At 40.3% G+C, this 21065-nt stretch overlaps 4 protein-coding genes across 7 annotated transcripts; 3 read left to right on the forward strand and 1 right to left on the reverse strand.

The window, feature by feature from the left end:
- Window positions 1–1464: 1464 nt before the first annotated feature.
- Window positions 1465–6993, reverse strand: LOC309690555 (gamma-crystallin M3-like). 3 transcript variants are annotated; one of them, XM_082507665.1, is made up of 4 exons: window positions 6970–6993; window positions 6584–6823; window positions 2190–2438; window positions 1465–1950 (listed from the first exon to the last, which is right to left on the reverse strand). In XM_082507665.1, exons 1-4 carry the CDS (start codon window positions 6976–6978, stop codon window positions 1669–1671), a joined length of 780 nt encoding a protein of 259 aa, XP_082363791.1. In that variant the 5' UTR covers window positions 6979–6993; the 3' UTR covers window positions 1465–1668. The 3 variants fall into 3 exon arrangements, with proteins under 3 accessions (XP_082363791.1, XP_082363789.1, XP_082363790.1); XM_082507663.1 differs by lacking the exons at window positions 6584–6823; window positions 6970–6993 and adding an exon at window positions 2524–2610; XM_082507664.1 differs by lacking the exons at window positions 1465–1950; window positions 2190–2438 and adding an exon at window positions 6089–6392.
- Window positions 3622–10271, forward strand: LOC309690552 (gamma-crystallin M2-like). Of its 2 annotated transcripts, none has more exons than XM_082507655.1 (3): window positions 3622–3666; window positions 9064–9306; window positions 9687–10271. In XM_082507655.1, the coding sequence occupies exons 1-3, from the start codon at window positions 3625–3627 to the stop codon at window positions 9960–9962; spliced, it is 561 nt and encodes a 186-aa protein (XP_082363781.1). In that variant the 5' UTR covers window positions 3622–3624; the 3' UTR covers window positions 9963–10271. The 2 variants fall into 2 exon arrangements, with proteins under 2 accessions (XP_082363781.1, XP_082363782.1); XM_082507656.1 differs by lacking the exon at window positions 3622–3666 and adding an exon at window positions 8917–8940.
- Window positions 3698–12911, forward strand: LOC309690550 (gamma-crystallin S-1-like; the record flags this gene model as incomplete). The annotated part of the gene is made up of 3 exons (XM_082507653.1): window positions 3698–3954; window positions 12325–12567; window positions 12642–12911. Exons 1-3 carry the CDS (start codon window positions 3769–3771, stop codon window positions 12909–12911), a joined length of 699 nt encoding a protein of 232 aa, XP_082363779.1. The 5' UTR covers window positions 3698–3768.
- Window positions 12912–13479: 568 nt separating this feature from the next.
- LOC309690561 (gamma-crystallin M2-like) lies at window positions 13480–14520 on the forward strand (the record flags this gene model as incomplete). Its single annotated transcript, XM_082507672.1, has 3 exons — window positions 13480–13574; window positions 13664–13906; window positions 14248–14520. The coding sequence occupies exons 1-3, from the start codon at window positions 13557–13559 to the stop codon at window positions 14518–14520; spliced, it is 534 nt and encodes a 177-aa protein (XP_082363798.1). The 5' UTR covers window positions 13480–13556.
- Window positions 14521–21065: the final 6545 nt, after the last annotated feature.

A 21065-nucleotide genomic window follows, 5' to 3' on the forward strand; every position in this document is an offset into this window, starting at 1 on the left:
CTCCATAAAAAGATAACTTCACTTATGTCTTCAGACTTTCTACTTGTTATGGATTGTATACGGATCAGAAAACAGAAAAAAATAAGTTGTCAGGGAGATATGGTGGAGAGCCTGTGCAATATGGATATTATGGACTATAATGGGATTGTTTAATCCCATTATAGTGGGATTAAACAATCCCACTATAATGTTTTTGTTACATTTCCACCAGAAAAACATTGCCATATTCAGTCAGCATTACCTCGAGAATGTAAAGGCCAAAATGAGCAACCTTCAGCTTATAAAGACTTTGCCTGCTTCAAAAATCCAAACTGTCAACACAAAAATTAAATATTCCACGCTCTACAACAGGGGTCTCAAACTCGCGGCCCGGGGGCCACTTGCGGCCTACATCACCCCTACGTGAAGAAATATAATGCAATTTGACCCTTGAAGTTAATTTTTTTGTTGGGGAGGATTTGTTTGTTGTTGAGTCCAATGTTAAAATAAGTTCTTTAAAAAGCACAAAGTGATTTAATAAGGCAATACGAGCAGAGAGCACAAACATGTTGAGGGATTGACTTTGTTAGTTATTTGTAAAGAAAAGTTTTCACTTATGTCTGCACTGTCATTTTGTTAAATACAAACAGTTATAGTTATTATATTCATTTGGTAGTTCATGAAAGGCTTCAATTAGTTAAGAGTGAGAAAAAACATTTACATTTTCATAAATATTTGTTTGTTTGTTTTATTGTACAACCGTAACACTAAAGTGGCCCTCACATGAGATGACAGTGCCACAGCTCATTGAAGTTTGGGACCCATGCTCTTTCAGCCAGCTCTGATGCGAAAGACCATTACTGAGTAGCCCTTTTAAATTCTTGTCAAACAGCTGTGTTCCAACATTGTCATGACCTTGCTAGCTTACATAAAAGTAAAGTGTTCTCTTGTGGCTCTAAATCTTCCTTCCTTCAGGATCCAGAACAAACAAGATGCGGAAGCTTCTTTTAGTTTATATGCAGTGTCCTCACCACAGCTGTAAAATCTCCATCTTTAGGACACGCAGGGCAAGTAGAGCTATCATTACCCTTCACTTTCATTATTGATGGCCATTATGAGAATTGTAACAAGTAGAAAGTCTGAAGACATAATGACATATCAAGACCAATAGGCTGGGATTGAGTATAAGTTACTGGGTGCGCTGTGTGTAGTGTGTGCTAACCATTTATGTTACCTGTATACATCTGATTTATGCATCGCTGTTATTTCTGCCACACAAAATGTATTTCAATAAAACCAAAAGATGTTCTTATGTACACACTTTCTGTTTCTGTTTTCACAGAGCAGAACAGGAAATTAAAACTGACTGAAAAGCAGCCCTATGCTAACCAGGAGTGCACCATGCATTAACATAAATAAAAGACAACTGTTGTTCTGTAATGTCGGCTTTATTTACATTTAAGTAATTTATTTTTCAGTGGCATGTGCTTCATATGACACCACACATTTCATAAGTAGAAGAATTAAGTGACACTGTGGATAAACTATCAACAGTAAGAGCAGCCAGTTGCTGATAATTCATGCACTTTTCTCTCAGGTTTGTGAGTTTGCCAGGGAAGTCGACCCAAATGATGAACTGAAACAGATATGAACTGTTTATTAACAGTTTATTTATTTTGTCTGTCTTGCCTAACAGGATTCCATGATACGTCTGATGGATCCAATCCTCATGTCCGTGGGACCCATTCCCATCTCCCTGAAGCTCCTGTACTCTCCAGGTCTCAGGTACATCATCCTGCCTCTATAATGAGGCTGCTCGTACATCAGCCAGTGGCCATCCATCACGTTGGCAGACTGGCAGTCAGACATGCGGTAGCGGTCCATGATGTTCTCGCAGTCGTCCATCAGCTCGTGCATCTGACCACCGAAGTTATCCCTCTCATAGATCTTCATGCTGAAAGGCCCTCTGTGCTGTGAAAGGACAGATCATTACTTTATCAGCAATATTAGAGTTGTTGTTTAACACATATAGCTGCAGAAAATAGAAGTAGATAGAAGTAAAGCACAAAATGATTAAGAAGCTTACAAGTTTGTGCACAGCACATGCAAGCAAAAAATATTCTCAGTGCCTGATAGATGCTTTTATTTTGAAACATGTGGGGTACCCCATAGTTTCTGTGTATTTCTATATATTTTCAGGTCTTACATACCATGGGAATCATGCGGCAGGAACGGATGCAGTCGCTCATGCTCATTCCCATCAGCCGCTGGTTGTCAGGGTACTCTCCCCTTCTCACCAGCATCTGGTGACCCATGTAGTTGGAACGTTCGTACACCATGAAGCAGCCGCTCTCCACCCTACAGGAGTTGCAGCGGCTCAGGTAGGAGGTGAGCTCAGCACAGTCACTGCTGGTCTCATAGGAGCGACCCTGAAAATTCCTGTCCTCATAGAAGATGATCTGAAAATAAAACAGTTTAATGTATGATTTAATCAAGTGTTTATTGGTCTCAATTACAGCAACAGTTTGTAAATTTCTCTCTTACTCTGCCCATTTTGGTCGTCAATTCTGTCCCTGATTCCACTCGTACTTGGCCCAGCCAAGCTCTCTGTCACTTTTATACCCATCATGATGGCTAAATGATCTATGGAGCCATTGTTTTGAATATCTTACTCAGCAGGATACCATACAGGGCTATAATGTTTGTTAAATCGCTCTGTAAATGGTTATTATTCCAGACTGTATGCATCTGGTGCAGTGCCAACCTCTGTGGCTCTCATATGGGGTACAGGTGGGTGACAGTGAGCAGATGTATCAGCTGGGACTCTTTGTACTGTCAGTGATTGCTGTGTGTTGAAAAGCACTCTGTTACTCTTATGTGAATGCATATCAGAGCTGAGCAACTGATCAAATGTACAAATGCTTCAACTTTAGATTTAAACACAGTTACATTTGTGAAGAAAAGACTGTAGTTTTTACATCACAGCATTTACATCTCCGCAAACACATTTACTAGTTACCAATACTGACTGGTGATCACGGTCTACCACTGCATCATGTACATCAGCGGTCCCCAAACCCCAGGCCAAGTCCGTGAGTCGTTTGGTACCGGGCTGCGAGAGTTGAGGCTTGGGTGTGAAATTGATGGTTTTCGGGGTTTTTAATCAGTTTTTATCATTATTTGTTTTTATCATTTTTATCCCTGGGTCTTTTCCCGTGTGTTATGAATAAATCGTCTTTTTTTTGGTACCAGTACTGCTTTTATTTTGTTGTATTTATCTGCGACACCTTAAAGGCCTGTCTGTGAAAATATTGTCAGACATAAACCGGTCCGTAGCAAAAAAAAGGTTAGGGACCTCTGATGTACATCATCCTCAGCATTGTATGTATCTATATCCAGTGTTGGGGAGTAACGGAATACATGTACCGCCGTTACGTATTTAGAATACAAAATATGAGTAACTGTATTCCGTTACAGTTACCGTTTAAAAAGGTGGTATTCAGAATAAAGTTACTTTGTTGAAATAAATGGATTACACTGCGGTACTTTCCTGTTTCATTTTGTCGCGGGTCAGGACTGTTTGGGTTTTGTTTGACAGCTACGTTCTGTTGTTCCAGGCGGCAGCGTTACGGTTGCCATGGTTACATGGTGACGCTCTCTCTCTCTCTGCGACTGTGTGTTTCCTGGGTGAGAGAGCGCCTTTTCGTTGTTGTTGTTGTTGTTGTTGTTGTTGTTGTGCTAAGCTAACAGGCAGAATGCTACAAGCATAGCTCTAAAGAATGTAGCCTCATGGGCAGTGTAGTCCGTGCTGCAGGGAGAATGGACTGCCATACACGTTATGGGTCTGTGAGCGCGAGGAGGGAGAAAAAGGGGAGTGGAAAGGTACGAGTTGTCATCGAGGAAAAACGGGAGCTGGAAGCATGTAAATATAATAATAACCACTGCAGCCAAGAAGAGTGCCTGACGAGCCCAGTTGTAAGTAAGCTATTAAGACTCGACTGTACACCGTGTTTGTGTTTTCCTCCGAAAACAATAAGTTCCGTTGGAGCAGCCTTTCAACGCCTCTCTCTGTCTCTCGCAAGAAAAGTTGACCCACACAACAAAGTAAAGCTATTTTTCGGCTACGAGCCGACAGGGACCCCGCCGTATTAGTCAGAGGTCCCTTTACTACAGTTCGGAGTCGCGGACCTTCAGTAATAGTAATAAATCACACAGCAATAGTACATTCACGTTGTTGTAAAAAGCATGATAATATATTAAGTAATCCAAAGTATTCAGAATACGTTACTGTCATTGAGTAACGTAACGGAATACGTTACAGAATACATTTTGGGGCATGTATTCTGTATTCTGTAACGGAATACATTTTAAAAGTAACCTTCCCAACACTGTCTATATCTATATATATCTATTAGGGGTGCAACGATACTCGTATCGATATTGAACCGTTCGATACAGTGCTTTCGGTTCGGTACACATATGTATCGAACAATACAAAACTTTAAATTTATTTTATCAACTTTCCTTCTGACGATGCTGTCTGTGTTGAGCGCTCAGTGGATCTGCGCTCGACAGTGCAGCCTAGGCGGAGTAGTCGAACGCAGATTCACTGAGCGCAGGGCAAGCCAGCGAGACAGAAGTTAAGCTCTCCTTGCAACATGGCAAATTGAACCTCCCCCACCCTCATTCAGATCTGGCGTTTGGAACTACGCCACGCAATGCTCAATTACATGGGTGGGAGCTAGTGTGTTAGCGCAGTTAGCTCGTTAACGTGTTGGCTGTCCAGCCCCACGCACGGGGCGATCCACGGTAGCTCGTTAACGGAGATTTGCCGTGTTGTGCCGTTAACGTCATTTAAACGAGATTAACACTGACAGCACTAGTGGGAACACAACGAATATGACTGCACATTTACTCCGACAGCATCCTAGTGCAAAGACAAGTGGAAGCAGACAAAAACAACAAGCACGCATGCTACAAACTTTACCCGAGTCATTTAGACAGCCGTTAGCACGTGATTCTCCTTATGGGGAGGTGATATGTTTAATATGCTGCTGAGACTATAGCCCAGAAGAAGCGTTTTTAATTGTATGTGTGATATTACTAATAACATTTATTGTGAATACAAATCATTCAGTCTAAACTGTGTGTTGTAACCTGTGTAGCATATAAAATCCAGAGTGTCTTCACCATTGCTTTTGAAACATGACATGACAATCAAGGAAATGCATATCCTGCTTTTTTATCATTTTGACTCTCATATTGACCATATTTTACAAAAGGAGAAGCATGACTTGAAACTAGATATAAAGAAACTTGAGATCATGAACTGTTTAGTTTGGCCTGAGATCAAGAGAAATAAATGGGAATTTTATTTTAGATTTTTGCAATTCTTTTTGCAACAAGAGGCGGCACCTCCTGTTGGAGAAAGAAATCTGGTTTAAGGCACACATCTTTTATATACACTGTTGTGACAATGTGTAATTTAACTGCATTTTGTACATATTTCTGCAACATGATATTTTCATAGCAGATATAATACTGTCTTAAGTTACACATGTGCTCTTGTATTATTATTGTATGCGTTGTAGGATCTTCTCTAATGGAGATTGGGGCAACTATTTTTGTGATTATTATAAATAAACTAGAATTGCATTAGAAATTAGAGGAATTGAATATCCCTCTATTATGTATGCTATTATAGCTCTGTAGTGTGCTTTTTAGCATGAGTTCATATATTACAGTGTAGTTGACACCCGACTCCCCCCCCCCCCCACACACACACACACACACTACCATGTATTCATATCTTTGTGGGAACGTCTAACTGACATAATGCCTTCCCTAGCTCCTTACCCTAACCATAACCTAATTGTAACCCTGACACTAAAACCACATTTTGAGTCTGAAAAATACCTTTAAACTTGTGGGGACTGGGATTCTGTCCCCATAAGAATTGTTGGTTCCCAAAAGTATAGTAAACTTACAGTTTTGGTCCCCACAGAGATATGAATACACAGTCACACACAAATACGTACACACCCACCCGCACACACGTACATCACAAATCTACTCAATATCAGATGGCATTAGTTTAATCTTTCACTTTATTATTCAGCGCATTATTTTCCTTTGCATCAACAGGAATCCATTATACGTCTAGCAGAGCTGAGCCTCATGCCACTATATCCGATATCTCTCATGCTCCTGTACTCTCCAGGTCTCAGGTAGACCATCCTGCCTCTGTAGTGGGGCTGCTCGTACATCAGCCAGTGGCCATCTATCACATTGCATGACTGGCAGTCAGACAGGCTGTAGCGGTCCATGATGTTGTCGCAGTCGTCCATCAGCTCGTGATTCGGGCCCTGGAAGTTCTCCCTCTCATAGATCCTTATCCTGTAAGAGCCTCTGTGCTGTTAGTTAAAGGAGGAGAGGAAACGTTGGACCGTTAAAGGCTACAGTGAAATGTTGCTGATATCAGATTTGCAGACTTAGTGTGTGAAAAGCAGTTTCATCAGCTCAACAATATCATAGTTTCTAATATCATATAAACTATGATATTATATGAACTAGACATGTTTTCCTTGTTGTAATCCCTGAGTACCTGAGGAATTAATCGGCAGGATCGGATAGAGTCACTCATGCCAAAAGACATGTAATCCGAGTACTCGCCCCTCCTCAGAAAATACTGGTTCCCCATGTAGTTGGGGCGATCGTAGACCATGAAGCAGCCGTTCTCCACCCTGCAGGAGTTGCAGCGGCTCAGGTAGGAGGACATGTCAGAGCAGTCGCTCATGCACTCATAGGAGCGACCCTGGAAGTTCCTGTCCTCGTAGAAGATGATCTGTGGAAAAGAAAGAAAAAACTTTACAAAATTGATTTAGAAAAGATGTCAGAGCTGACCTTCTCTTTTATTTCTCTCCATTGTTCATCTGCAGAGTTTGTCTTAAATTTGAAAAGTGCTTGTTTTCCGGTCTGCTCTCTGCATACCTTGCCCATGTTTGATGTTCTGTATTTGTGGGAAACTGTCCAACAACCTGTGGCTGCCAGACAGCTTTTATACTTGATACGCGCTGTAACAGGGTTTTGTCATTCAAATTATCTGGAAGCTGATGAATAAGCAGCTCTGCGATCGCTGTTAATTTCATTTGTGCCATCACGATCCAGAACAAAGGGAGGGGAAGTGGATGGAAGACACAAGGCCGGAGAGGAGGGAGGAGAACTGAGCTACAGTTTCTACATGTCTTCACACAAATCTTCATTTGGTCACATTTAACCTGTGTGTTTGGCTTAATTGTTGTACTTTGTTTGGATGTATCAATTCAGACCAGTAAGAATTCACTATCATCATTTTCAAACGACCATAGGTTTACTTTACTGCATCTGCAAAAATTTGTATTTGCAATCATAATGCCATGGAATGCAACACGTCTGTTTAAAGAAAAAAACAAAAACAAAACACACACACCCCTCCCCCATTAGTTTTGCAGGTCCTGTGATGAAGTGCATACAAGCTGCATTCTTTCTAATGGTCAGCAAGGGGCAACTATATGGTGGCAAAATCAAGTCTATCAAGTCAATCTTTCTATCTATCTGCAGTGGGGGAAATATTGATTTCCCCCACTGCAGATGCATTTGATTTTGAGAATACCAACCAAAGATCTAATATTTTGTTTTTCTCTGGCTTTTTCCCAGCTGTGTCTCCATGAGAATCTGTGAGTCATCCTCTATGTTTTGGAGAAAAGGAAAACAAACTGAAAATGCCAATACTTTGATGAACAGTTAAATAAGAACAGATTAGTATGACATACAGACAGCACAGGGTGAGGGTTGGGTAATAGATCATGACTGATCAATTATGGTCTATACCTCACAAGGTTAAAGAGATTTGGGAAAAAGAGCAAGAATGGAAATTAAAGAAGTCAGCGAATTTCTGCATTTGCTTTGAGCAAAACGTTTTTCAGTGTACAATGTATACAATGCATTATATAAGAGATACAAGAAAACCAAAAGCATTTACAATTAAGTGTATCGCTGGCAGTAATGATGGCTTTAACGTAGAGTGTTTAGTGTGTATTTAATCATTTTTAACTAGTTTAATGACTGTTTAGCATTTTTATGTAACTTTTGTATGTATTTAAACATACACAAGATCATCAGACTACTGAATTAAATGTAACTAAAATGAAAACCAAATTAAGTCTAACTCTATTTAATATGTACTATAATCAGAAACCATGCCCATCATGGAGCATCCTAAGCCAACAGTGACCTGTAATTACCAACCTTTTTGATCGCTCATCAAAGAAAATAACAGAAAATTTAATGGATATTATGTCCAATAGTACCACTGTTTATACAAGTCATATTATAGAAGATATTTAAACTTTAATTTGGCAGTCTGTGGGAGCGCACTTGTTTACAGGTGAAAAGGTCTTTAGATTAGCGTGCAAAATACATGAATCACTGACAAGAACAAGACAAATATGGATATAAATTATTGACAAAAGCAGCAAGAGATCCTATTTTCAGGGTTAAATACAGCCAACAGTCATCCAAAACTAAATAACTGCCTTGCTTCTTCTTGCCCTCATGATAAAATGCATTAGTTATCTCATCCTGCAAAAAACAAACTGTAAATGTGGATAAATAACCAAATGATTTCCAGGTGTACAAAAAGAGAGTGCTGACCGAGACTAAGAATTCAGTGGAAAAAACAACAACACATTTATCATCAAGTAGTAGTACTTTTACATGTCACATTTGGCACTTCTTTGATATGAGGCTATCACATGTAGACAAAGGGAAATCAAACTTGACCAAACCATTTTGCTGATATGCAAATCAAGGTAATTTAGATGACAATAGCTTTCCCTCGTCTGCACATTCTACTTTTCAATATAAGCCACAACACAGCTGCAGCTGGATGGCAGGCAAGCAATATCAGTAACAATGGTGAAGGTAAGGAACAAATGCTGTTTGAGTGAATAGAGTGCAAACTATCGCCTGTCTTATTTGCATAAGAAGTCAAAGTATTCTAATGTTGTAAAATACTGAGTAATTTTTGTATATTCATCTATCCAGATTGCGTTCTTTGAAGACAAGAACTTCCAAGGCTGTAGTCATGAGTGCAGTACTGACAGTCCTGACCTGACCTCATATTTTAGTCGCTGCAATTCCATTAAGGTGGATAGTGGGTGCTGGGTGCTGTATGAGCATCCCAACTACACAGGCTCCCAGTACATCCTGAGCCCGGGTGAATACCCCGATCACCAGCATTGGATGGGATTCAACGATGGCATCAAGTCATGTCGTTCAATTAAAAACGTAAGGCGGTAGACACTAACATTCATTCTTTAGAATTGATTTTCCTTTTTAATGTAACAGCTCTGACAATATCATAATGTGACCCAGTTTCTCCAAGGTTCAATAAGCCTATTCTAACAAGTTGTAGAGGAGTGCTTGGCTGCAGCAAAATACCACAGAGTGCACCAACCAAGCAGTAATCAGTCAAAGACCAACAGACAAAAAGGAGAGATAAAAGGCTCATGATTTGGCAGCTGGGTGCTTTATGCCCGTGCCAATGCACATCAATTATTTAAGGAAAGTGGGAAAACAGCCAAGAAACCATGTGTAGTTTTGAGTTCAAAGTATTATTATTTAATGCAAAACACCAACTTGATTTTGTGAGATTTGACTTGCTACAGGTCTATGGAAAATCCTGGAAGATCAGATTCTACGACAAGCAGGATTTTGGAGGCCAGGCAGCTGAGTGTGTCGAAGACTGCCCATCAGTTTATGAGACCTTCAAGTTTCGGGAATTGCGCTCCTGCGTAGTGATGGATGGTGCATGGGTCCTGTATGAGCAACCAGACTACCATGGACACCAGTATTTCCTGGAACGTGGAGAGTACCCCAACTATACAGACTGGGGCGCCAACTCCCCTGCTGCAGGATCCTTCCGAATGGTCACAGAACTCTAGAGCAGCAGCACCAAAGTAGGGTTCTGCAGCTTGTGAAAAAATTATCCAAGCCAACAATGTTCTTAATCTGACAGACGGATCAAGCTGCAGGACTCTGTATTCTAGAACATTGCTTGGTTATTGTTGGTTGTCTTGCTGATAAGACAACCAACAGAGTCTTGATACCATGGATGTCTTGTAACCTTTAAATAAGTTCTAGAACTCTTGAAGAAGATCCGGAAGTTCCTCCCTCCAACACTGTTTTTCCCTCCTATACCCTGTACTTCTTTCCAGCACTCCAAGTGCTATACTTAAATAAATAAATACCCTTCTTACTCATAACAATGCAGCCTCTGTTGCTTCTTATTACATTACCTGTTATGTCAGCTGCTTTTAGTCTCTCCTTCATCTTCTTTAAACCTTTTTTGAAGTTGCTTAAGTCAACCCAGAGGTCTAGTTATATATATGCATAATCAGATGAGAAAAAACAAGTAAATTTAACAACAGGAAGATGAAAGTTCTTTTACAAACCCATAAAAGTTAAACATTTTCAAATAATGCATGTTGCTGAGTGAAATGATGGCTGCATAAAGATAAAGACCCTCTTGCAAAGTTGTAGTTTTTACGTTTCCACTCTATGGCTCAGTACAAATATGTAAAATAAGATATAAAACGATGATATAGTGTTTATTTTCATTTGATCATTTTAGAAAAGTGTATGTACACTTTTTTGTATAAGCACTGATACGCTGTGTTTATTACACTCTGTGGTACACACTAGGTTGCTATATCACTCTGTGGTTACTGAACTTTACTAAACAAATTAACTGAGTATAACATAAGCTTCATTTTTAGGCATCCTGCAGTATTTAGGTTCATGACGAAAATAACAGAAAAATGCATTTTCAGATGGCCATTTTCAACTGTAAAATCAAAAATCAATAATCACTGTACCAATATAGAACCTATAACATGAATAGGGCTAAACTTAAAATGATTGTTTTTACATTGATAAAATGCATCATAATTGAATTTCTTAACTTCCATCACATAACCATCACATTGCAAGTGACCTATTCTGGGTTAGGTTACATTTTGTCTTCTTACATATTTGAAATAGAATAATGGATAGTACACCTGTAGTATAAAGGGAAGAACTCCATCTAAGAGAGTTGATTTGAAGCTATTTCTATTTCAAAGACACACCCTAAGCTGCTGGCTGGTCATTGGTGGATGTGAACAGGTTATAATGATCTTGTAAGGTTATGAACTTACTAAAACATTGCTGTAATGTTCTCATATTTGTTAGTGTTGGTTTTAGCAAATTCCCTGATTGGGAACTTGACTCAAAATACTCTACTTTTATATGTTTTTTCTTTTTTTTTTTTTTTGATATTGGGAATTTTTCCTAAGAGATATGATTTGTGAGTCCAGTGGTCCCTCGCTATAACGTGGTTCACCTTTTCACAGCCTCGTATTCAAATATACATAAATCTGTATATTTGAATGTGCTGTACTGTATGTTTGTAAGTTTTCTCCCTAACAAACACAACAATGTCAACGAAACATCGTCACCTGCGGGAGCCTTTGGTTTCGTTATATAATACTGGACTTATTTTTCTACAAGGTTTGAACTTTGTGTTTAAACAACAGAGAAAAGTGTGAAAATTTTCATGCCTCTCTGAGAAACGTGTATAAAGTGTGTAGTGAGGGGTTTTACAGCCTTAAAACATCTATAATAATTGTAAAAAATAAAGTTCGCTACTTCGCCGATTTCACTTCTCGTGGGTTATTTTTAGAACGTAACTCCCACGATAAATGAGGGACCTCTGTACACCAGTTCAGTTAATGTTTCATCATTCAAGGATACACATACACTACTTGTTTCCATGATTGCATGCAGATAATAATACAAAAGAAAAAAGGTTAAAAAAAGGATCATAGATTTTATTTGAACTCAAACTTTCATAATCAACAGCTTAACAAAAGCTTTACATAAAACTGCACACACACATTTATAGCTGTGCTTCAAATCTGTTTAGACCAAGCAGGTTTAGATTCTTGGCACTGCTAAACAATCATTGTGCAGCAATTCAGTGAGTAAGAACAATAGGCAGACTCTAGACGAATATTTGAATTGTAATCATGGTTACAGGCACTGCTAACCATGCATTTGGTAGCATTGTCTCTGCCATGTATAAAGAGTACTACGTTGGTAACTTAGTGTAGTATTTTAGGCTCGGCAGATGGAGAAGGTGAGAATTTACAGCATTCATAGACGATCTAATTGGGCTCTAAATTTAGTGCTGTAGATATTTCAGTTAACACAGATTCAGATTGAATTCGATGCGAGTAAAATTCTGTATAATTCTGCTCTTTCTAGATTGTGTTTTTTGAAGATCGGGACTTCAAAGGAAAGTCCTATGACTGCAAAGGGGACTCAGCAAACCTGCATGGTTACATCCGCCGATGCAATTCAGTGAAAGTAGAAGGTGGCTGGTGGGTTCTGTACGAACGCAACAACTTTACCGGCTACCAATATGTCATTGGTCCAGGAGAGTACAATAATTACAGCTCCTGGATGGGATTCAATGACTGTGTAAGATCCTGCAGGATCATCAGAAATGTAAGTCTCCGCCTAGAAGTGATCAGTAGAAAAACACGTCACACGTCAAACTGACTACATTTCTTTACTTTCAGCCCAAAGGGCCCTACAAGCTGATGCTGTATGAACGACTTAACTTTATTGGCCAATCTCTGGAGCTGACAGAAAGCATAAAGTCAGTCCAGGATAAATGGCTCCGGCAAGAAGTCCAGTCCTGCAAGGTTCTAGAGGGGACCTGGGTGTTCTTTGAACACCCCAACTTCAGCGGCCGTCAGTACCTGCTGGAGAAAGGGGAGTACCACCACTGCTCAGAGTGGGGAGCTCTGAAAGCAGTTGTAGGCTCCATCAGAATCATAAAGGCTTAAAATGTGACCTGTTAATCAAATATATTGTTTTAATTTGAATGTGTCATTGCACTTGTCTCTTCTTGTGAATACATTAAGGGGAGATCGCATGATCTCAATCTTTTCACCACAAGTTAGAGGAAATGAAAATATATATTCTCTCAAACGTTGTATTGCTCCTAATTCTACATGTAGCTGTACACCACGTCTGGCAGAGCTCATGTGATAGCTGTCAGCTGACTTTGTACCAAGGTGGGGTTGCTGATGGAGGGTGGAGCATCACCTGTCCCCTCCACTCAAGCCTAGTTAAAGCCAGTATCATGTTGCTATGTGGCCACAAGCCAACTTTACAGCATCAGGTGCAGCTGCAGCAGCTTTGCAGCAGACACTTTAATTGGATCAATAAATCGTTTCTGGAATCAGGCTTTGACAGATCAAAAGGTCAGCCACTGTAAACACTGTATAAAGCTAAAACAAATGCAGCATCAGCCATTGTGCTGATATAAATGCTGAGGCTATTAAAATAACAATGATGCCCCTGGCAGTGCATTTCAGTGTGCCCACATACACTGCATATATAAATCTGGACCAAGGCTGTAGGCAATAATGTCTATGTAAAAGGTGGGATAAAGAAACGGTGCTCAAAAATTGGTGTGAGGGCCAAACATGGACCGTGTGGGAAAGGTAGGAGGACGAACATTATCTGATTTAAAGATTCAACTGCAGCAGCAGCACCTCGAGCATGAAGTGTGAATATGCATATCCATTCACAGATCGTATTTTATGAAGACAGAAACTTCCAAGGTCGCTATTATGAGTGCAGCAGTGACTGTCCAGAGCTGAACGCCCATTTCAGTCACTGCAACTCTATCCGCGTAGAGAGTGGGTCCTGGGTACTCTACGAGAGGCCTAACTACATGGGCTACCAGTACATACTGACCAGGGGGGAGTATCCACATTATCAGAGCTGGATGGGCTACAATGACAGCATCAGGTCATGTCGGATCATACGGAACGTGAGTGGAATTAATCAGTCTTTAGTAACTTTTCACCTCATGTCATTAGTGTGATAGTTTAACTGTCTATTCCAGATGTTACATTTATTGACAATGAAAACCCCAGTTAGTCTTCACTTAGGTTCAGGTTTTAATCAGTTTTATGACAAATTAGACTGAAGAGCTTAGAAATGATAAATGATTTATATTCCAAGATCAATGTCGGATATTTGCTAGTGTCTTTTTCAAATAGATTTTTTTTTAAATGCATACTGCATTCACATGGCTGTAGATGCCAGTTAGCACTGTTGTAAAACACAAATGGTATTACCACTCAGACTGAACTGATGTTTGCATTACAGACCTCTGGTGCATTCAGGGTCCGTGTTTATGAGCGTCCTGACTTCAGCGGTCAGATGTTGGACTGCACTGAAGATGAGAACAACCTGCCCGACCGCTGGCACCACCGGGAGGTTCACTCTGCCCAAGTGCAGGATGGCGCCTGGGTCTTCTACGAGCTTCCCAACTATCGTGGACGCCAGTATCTCCTGGAAAGAGGAGAGTACCGCCGCTTCAATGAGTGGGCTGCAATGAGTCCCAATGTGGGGTCTTTCCGCCGTGTCCATGACATTTAGACAGTCTATCGCATGTTTTCAGTCTATCTCATGTTCTTTGCACATTTAATAAAAAAGAATTGTGCTCAGTATGTGTATCCCTTCATGCTCATGAGTGCTGGAAAGTGTAAAATGATTTTCAAACCCTCCTCTGTCCTGATGAAAAAGAGCATGATTTATTAAACTTTAAAATTCCTCTAATTCTTCTTTTACTCGTAACGCCCTCTTTACTGCATCCACGACCTGATCTAAGCTTTTCCTCAAGCAATACAGATTAATGACATCATTACCAAATGAATTTGAACAATTTTATGAATATTGTTTACATTAAATTCACTGAGAATAGGTATAAGCAGGATGGAGTGGGTGGGGATGGGTGTCGGGGTGACTTGTGAAAGAAGGACAGCAACAAGATGAAAATGAGACTTACTGTAATGTATAGTTTGGAGATGGTGGCACTGGAGGCGTTAGGCTGTCAGAGTTGAATATGCTGAGGTTTTCTCTGGGAGTGACCAGCTCAGGCTGAACAGATGGTTGGGAACATGTACAGAAGGATAGTGGGCATATTGGACAAAAGATATAAAATATTGAGTTGCCAGGCAGGAGGAAAAGAGGAAGATGTCAGAGAGGATTCATGAATGTCATGAAGGAAGACGTGGAGAGGGTTGGTGTGACAGAAAAGGATGTTAAGCACTGGGCGAGATGGAGGCAGATCTGGCGACCGCTGAACAGAGCAGCTAAAAGAAGAGGAAATGCTTATAGTAACCAATACGGCTGCTCTAATATTCTCATAAACATAACAGAACAGCTATTGAAGAGATGCAGAGAAGTATTAACAAAGATTCAATAACATCAGTGTCGTGACTCAGTGTTAGAAAGTGTTTATTTACATTTTTCCCCCACATTTTTTAACGTGTTGATTGGAACAGAGACTTATTTTATTTCTCAATCAGTCATCATTAAGGAGTCCGTGGATTTATGGAGATGCTGTTGACTGAATGTGGGGATATTTCCTGCAGCTGGGAATTTTAAAAAGTAACCTAGGAGTTGAGATATATTACATAGTGATGTGCGATGCCACTGATTTCCTTTCCGATCTGAAACCAAGTAAAATTCAGGGTGGTATCAGCGATACTGATCCGATACCAATACTTTGTACAAAAACCTTTTTTTGTATCTCCCCGTGAGAGACGTCTGTCTCGCCCTAGCAGCACCTGTCCCTCTCCTCTTCAGTTCGCCTCAACATACGCTCGTCATATTCTGTGATATGATTTGCTCTGAGGTGTTTGACAAGGTTAGAGGTGTTGCCACAACACCTCACTTTCTTGCCACATGTATCGGTAAAATACGTCCACACATGACTCCGTTTACGCTCAGCCACTGTTGTGAGTGTGCACGCCAGGGGCTGCGACACATTTATACAGCTGTATTTCACACATGACTATTAAAGGCGGAAGAGGAAGTAGTTCCTTCCAATGTAGACAATCCGAATGATATAGTTTCTTTCCACTCTATAAACTACAAATTTACCCTAAATTACTAAAATATCGATATTTTAATATGAGAATCGATTTTAGAGCATAAATGACTGGTATGGGAGGAATCAATATTTCAGTATCGATCCGCACATCACTAATATTATAAATGGCTAAATGACCTCCTCAACATGTCTTGAAGTTCTCCAGAGGCCTGGGAATGAGCTAATCATTTTATTCAGGTGTGTTGACCCAGAGTGAGATCTAAAACCTGCAGGACACTGGCCCTCGAGGCCTGGAGTCCGACACTCCTGGTGTAAACTATTCGAAGAGTTCAACTTGACAGGAACAATAGTCCTTTATTACCTCTTTAATGTCTCGGTGCAAATATGTGTTCAGTCATTATTTCATGCTTCCTATTTTCATCGCATCAAATGAAATAAATGTTGCCATGTATGTAGTTTGTTTAAATGTTAAAGGGTTAACTTGGCTAAGTTTGGCTAAATGTTAGCAAAAGAGCAGCTTACAGGCATCACAGCATGGACAGAAGAAAACAGTACATAAGGAAGGTAATAATGTTAAGGATGGCAAAGTAAGCACACGGTCACATCTTGCTCGAGTTAGAACAACAGGTGTTTTAAAGGGTGCCTGTATCCCACCCTGCTGTGTCCTAATGTCAGTGCAGGTGGTGCTGCAGTGTGACACCCAGCAGACAGGACTCCAACAAGGAGGTCACAGGGCTCACCTAAACCTGTGGACAAAGAGGAACAGCCTGCTGATGACTCAGTGGGATTTGCCAGTAAGAGCTTGAAGCACACCAGCTGCTGTTAGTGCTGACGCTCGCTGGAACAACACTATGACCGCAGCAACACAAAGGGAGCCCAGCCAGCATGTTCTCCTAGCTGGGGTTATTCACCTCTAAAGCCTCTTTGTTTGTGGTGACCCTTCATGTCCTGACTGGATAGGACAACGAGAGAGAGATAGAGAGATAGAGGGACAGAGAGAGAGCATGAGAAGAGAGAAAGTGCACCCTCTTATGGATCGTGTGGGGAGCAGCAGTCTGGGTCTGTCTGTTTCTCCATTTGCATCATTACAACAAACTTTCAGAAAGCGTTTATGTTTAATTATTAGTGAAGGCTCCGTTTCTATTTCAGTTCCAGTAGTGTCCTCTACACAGCTCTATAAAGAGAGAATAGCTTTAGTGTGTCAGAGAAGTGATTTGCACAGAAATCATTCTCTGTAATGGAGCAGGGAATGATTTCAGTGCAGATTTTTATGATTCAGAAAGCTTTTGTTATTATGTATAACTATAAATTATATGGGTGGATAAGACAGACCTGCTATTTACATCCAAAACAATGTGTACGAATAACCACCCAGTAAACTTTTATCGGTCATACAATTGCATTAAATTCTTGAAAATGCAGCAATAGCACAAGAATAAAACAAAAAATAATAAATAAATACATAAGAACAGTGAATAAATTAATACATTAAAATAAAAAACTGCGAAGAAATAAATAAATTAATGCTTTTAGAAATAAGACATCTAGATCTAGACAGACCCAGAAAACTGCAGAATGCATTTATAATAACTGTGTGCATTTATTTACAAAATGCAGAGAAAAAAGGATATGCAGATAACAACGTCATCAAGAACTGAATATATGTTCCCTTCTTGACGCATGTAATTGGCTGTAAAATATGAAAGTGGCGATTTCATAAACACAAAACATCAACGACACAATCAACAACACAGAAGGCAAGTATAACTGTATTGGAAAATTGATGCATTTAAAATGTTCACAATTGTAATAAAAACAGAGATCTCAGTGGTATCAATCCATCCCAGTCCTTCACAGTCCAGCTGAGGGTAAGATCATGAAGACTCAGGTGGAGATTTTCTGTAGATTTTGCAGGAATTAGCTGTTGTAGCTAACGGGGTACACTCATCTGGATCATGTGCATACTCCTGTTTTATTGTAGTTTCTGTAGAGTACAGCACTTACAACAGCTTTAGTCCTAAAAGATTTTGGCTGAAGAACCCCCGAGCTGCCTGTTTCCTCCAGCTCTGGTGTTTACAAGTCGACGGCTGTGATTTGTCTCAGGAGCTGAGAGGAATCATGCTAATCTTGGGAAAAGAATGCAGTTTCTGGCTGCAAGAGTTACCTTGTATGGCAACAATGAAAAAAGTCAAGGAGGGAGAGAAAACACAGGGTAGATGGAGAGAAATCCAGCTGTCTTAAACAGGGATAAGAATAGCAATGAAAAAGTTCATTTTAAAAATGAGCACAGCTACTCTGGCGGTATCACTGATTACTATGTTTTTTCCCAGCAGTACTCCTAATGGGCTGTTTAAAAGGTTGGCAAGCTGCTGTTAGAAGCCTGTGATACAGTGGTAACAAGAACCATCACTGTTTCATGCAAAATGTCTGGGCACAAAAATGACATGCAATTAATGATGCAGTACTAATGTTTGTGGTCAGAGAAATTTGTCAAATTACACTGGAGTTGAGACTTAACATTCACAAATGACTATAAGGCAATCAGTTCACAGTTTAGCACCAGTTTAGACAAAACAGTGCTCACTGGGTGGGGAATGTGAGGTGGATAACTTGTGAGATAACAGTCCTCCGTCCCCATACACCTCATTCAGGACTTATTTTGTGCAGACACCACTGTTATAAATGAGACATAATATCCAGGTGACAGGGCTTTCTCCACTGCCGCTCCGAGACTCTGGAACAATCTTCCCTCTTTTATAAAATTCTCTTCCTCTTTGGAAATCTTCAAATCAAATTTGAAGACCAACCTATTTTCAAAGGCTTTCAAATTTCTTTGACACTTTTATTCAGTTTTAGCTAGTCTGGTCTTTTATGTCACTGGATGATGTTTGCATGTGTATACTTATACACGTATGTTATGTTCACGTATTTGTGCTTGTGTGTGAATGTGTACACTTTTGTATATGTATGTGCATATGTGCATGTACATATGTATTTCTACAAACAAGTGTATATAAGAGTCTGCCTCTGTGTGTCTATATATATGTGGATGTCTTACAATGTTTTTTATCTTACCTATTTTAATTCTTTTTTATTTGATTATATTATCCCTCTGTTCAGCACTTTGGCCGACACTTGATGTCTTTTAAATGTGCTATATACATAAAGTTGACTTGACTTTCAACTCTTTGCTAATTTGGTTCCTGATGCGTCCCATGAAACTCTATGAAAACTGGGTAAAAAGAGCTAAATTATTATACAATGGTTGGGACAGGTGGTTCTCTATTACTCAATGTATGATTCCTCGTGTCGCTTGAAGTTGTGCAGTTGTCATTTCCAATGAAGCTTCATATTTACCGGTATGTGTCAATTAAGTGTGTTTCTGCAGTGGAACCATAGCTTTGGAAGTTTATGTCGTATGAAATACTGAGTAACATACCAACAACACAAGAAAGAGCCTGAAAATGCAATAGCTATGTTTAATATTGCAAATAACTTATTTGATATGCACACTCTGAAAACCCAGTATAAGAAATGAAAACATAATAAGCCAACTTGCTGTAAAAAGTGGCATGTACTGTATAGGGGAGGGTAATTTATTAAAGGCGATGCTAAAATCGCTTCTGGCTTGTGCTGTAGACAGACGAGATATATTTGCTTTCGGTCTCCTGTCACCCTCATGTCCTCTGAGATGCCCACTACTGAGAGGTCGTGTCTCTGCGATGTGGCTGAGAGCCCACGACACCCTCGGCCAGCCAATAACTTCACAGTTTCCATCCCACAGCAGCCACTGAAGCAAACACATGGACTTTTGTTAACACCTTGTCAGCATGCACCTGGCACTCATGCAGACCTGCTGGGACCTTAATATGGATTTAGGCTCTATGCAGGCTCAGGCAAAATGATCCCAATTTGAGCTCCTTCCTAAAATGTTATTCTCCATAATTTCTTATTCTACCTTATCTTGATCAGTAGTAGATGAATGGTGCTTTGCAGGCGATGCAGTTTTTATGTATTTCGCATGTTGTTTTATTACATTAGTGCTTGACCTTTTAGCCACTTACTGTTGCTGGAATATTTGAAAGTTGTCTTTAAATACAGTGGGGCAAAAAAGTATTTAGTCAGCCACCGATTGTGCAAGTTCCCCCACTTAAAATGATGACAGAGGTCAGTAATTTGCACCAGAGGTACACTTCAACTGTGAGAGACAGAATGTGAAAAAAAAATCCATGAATCCACATGATAGGATTTGTAAAGAATTTATCCATGAATTAGGGTGGAAAATAAGTATTTGGTCACCTCAAACAAGGAAAATCTCTGGCTCTCACAGACCTGTAACGTCTTCTGTAAGAAGCTTTTCTGTCCCCCACTCGTTACCTGTATGAATGGCACCTGTTTGAACCCATCATCTGTATAAAAGACACCTGTCCACAGCCTCAAAAGGTCAGACTCCAAACTCCGCCATGGCCAAGACCAAAGAGCTTTCGAAGGACACCAGGAAAAGTATTGTAGACCTGCACCAGACTGGGAAGAGTGAATCTACAATAGGCAAGCAGCTTGGTGTGAAAAAATCAACTGTGGGAGCAATCATCAGAAAATGGAAGACATACAAGACCACTGATAATCTCCCTCGATCTGGGGCTCCACGCAAGATCTCATCCCGTGGGGTCAAAATGATCATGAGAACGGTGAGCAAAGATCCCAGAACCACACGGGGGGACCTGGTGAATGACCTGCAGAGAGCTGGGACCAAAGTAACAAAGGTCACCATCAGTAACACACTACAACGGCAGGGAATCAAATCCCGCAGTGCCGGACGTGTTCCGCTGCTGAAGCCAGTGCATGTCCAGGCCCGTCTGAAGTTTGCCAGAGAGCACATGGATGATACAGCAGAGGATTGGGAGAATGTCATGTGGTCAGATGAAACCAAAGTAGAACTTTTTGGTATAAACTCAACTCGTCGTGTTTGGAGGAAGAAGAATACTGAGTTGCATCCCAAGAACACCATACCTACTGTGAAGCATGGGGGTGGAAACATCATGCTATGGGGCTGTTTTTCTGCCAAGGGGACAGGACGACTGATCCG

The sequence above is a fragment of the Aulonocara stuartgranti genome (genome assembly GCF_965226115.1).
Source record: "Aulonocara stuartgranti genome assembly, chromosome: 16".
Lineage (NCBI taxonomy): Eukaryota > Metazoa > Chordata > Actinopteri > Cichliformes > Cichlidae > Aulonocara > Aulonocara stuartgranti.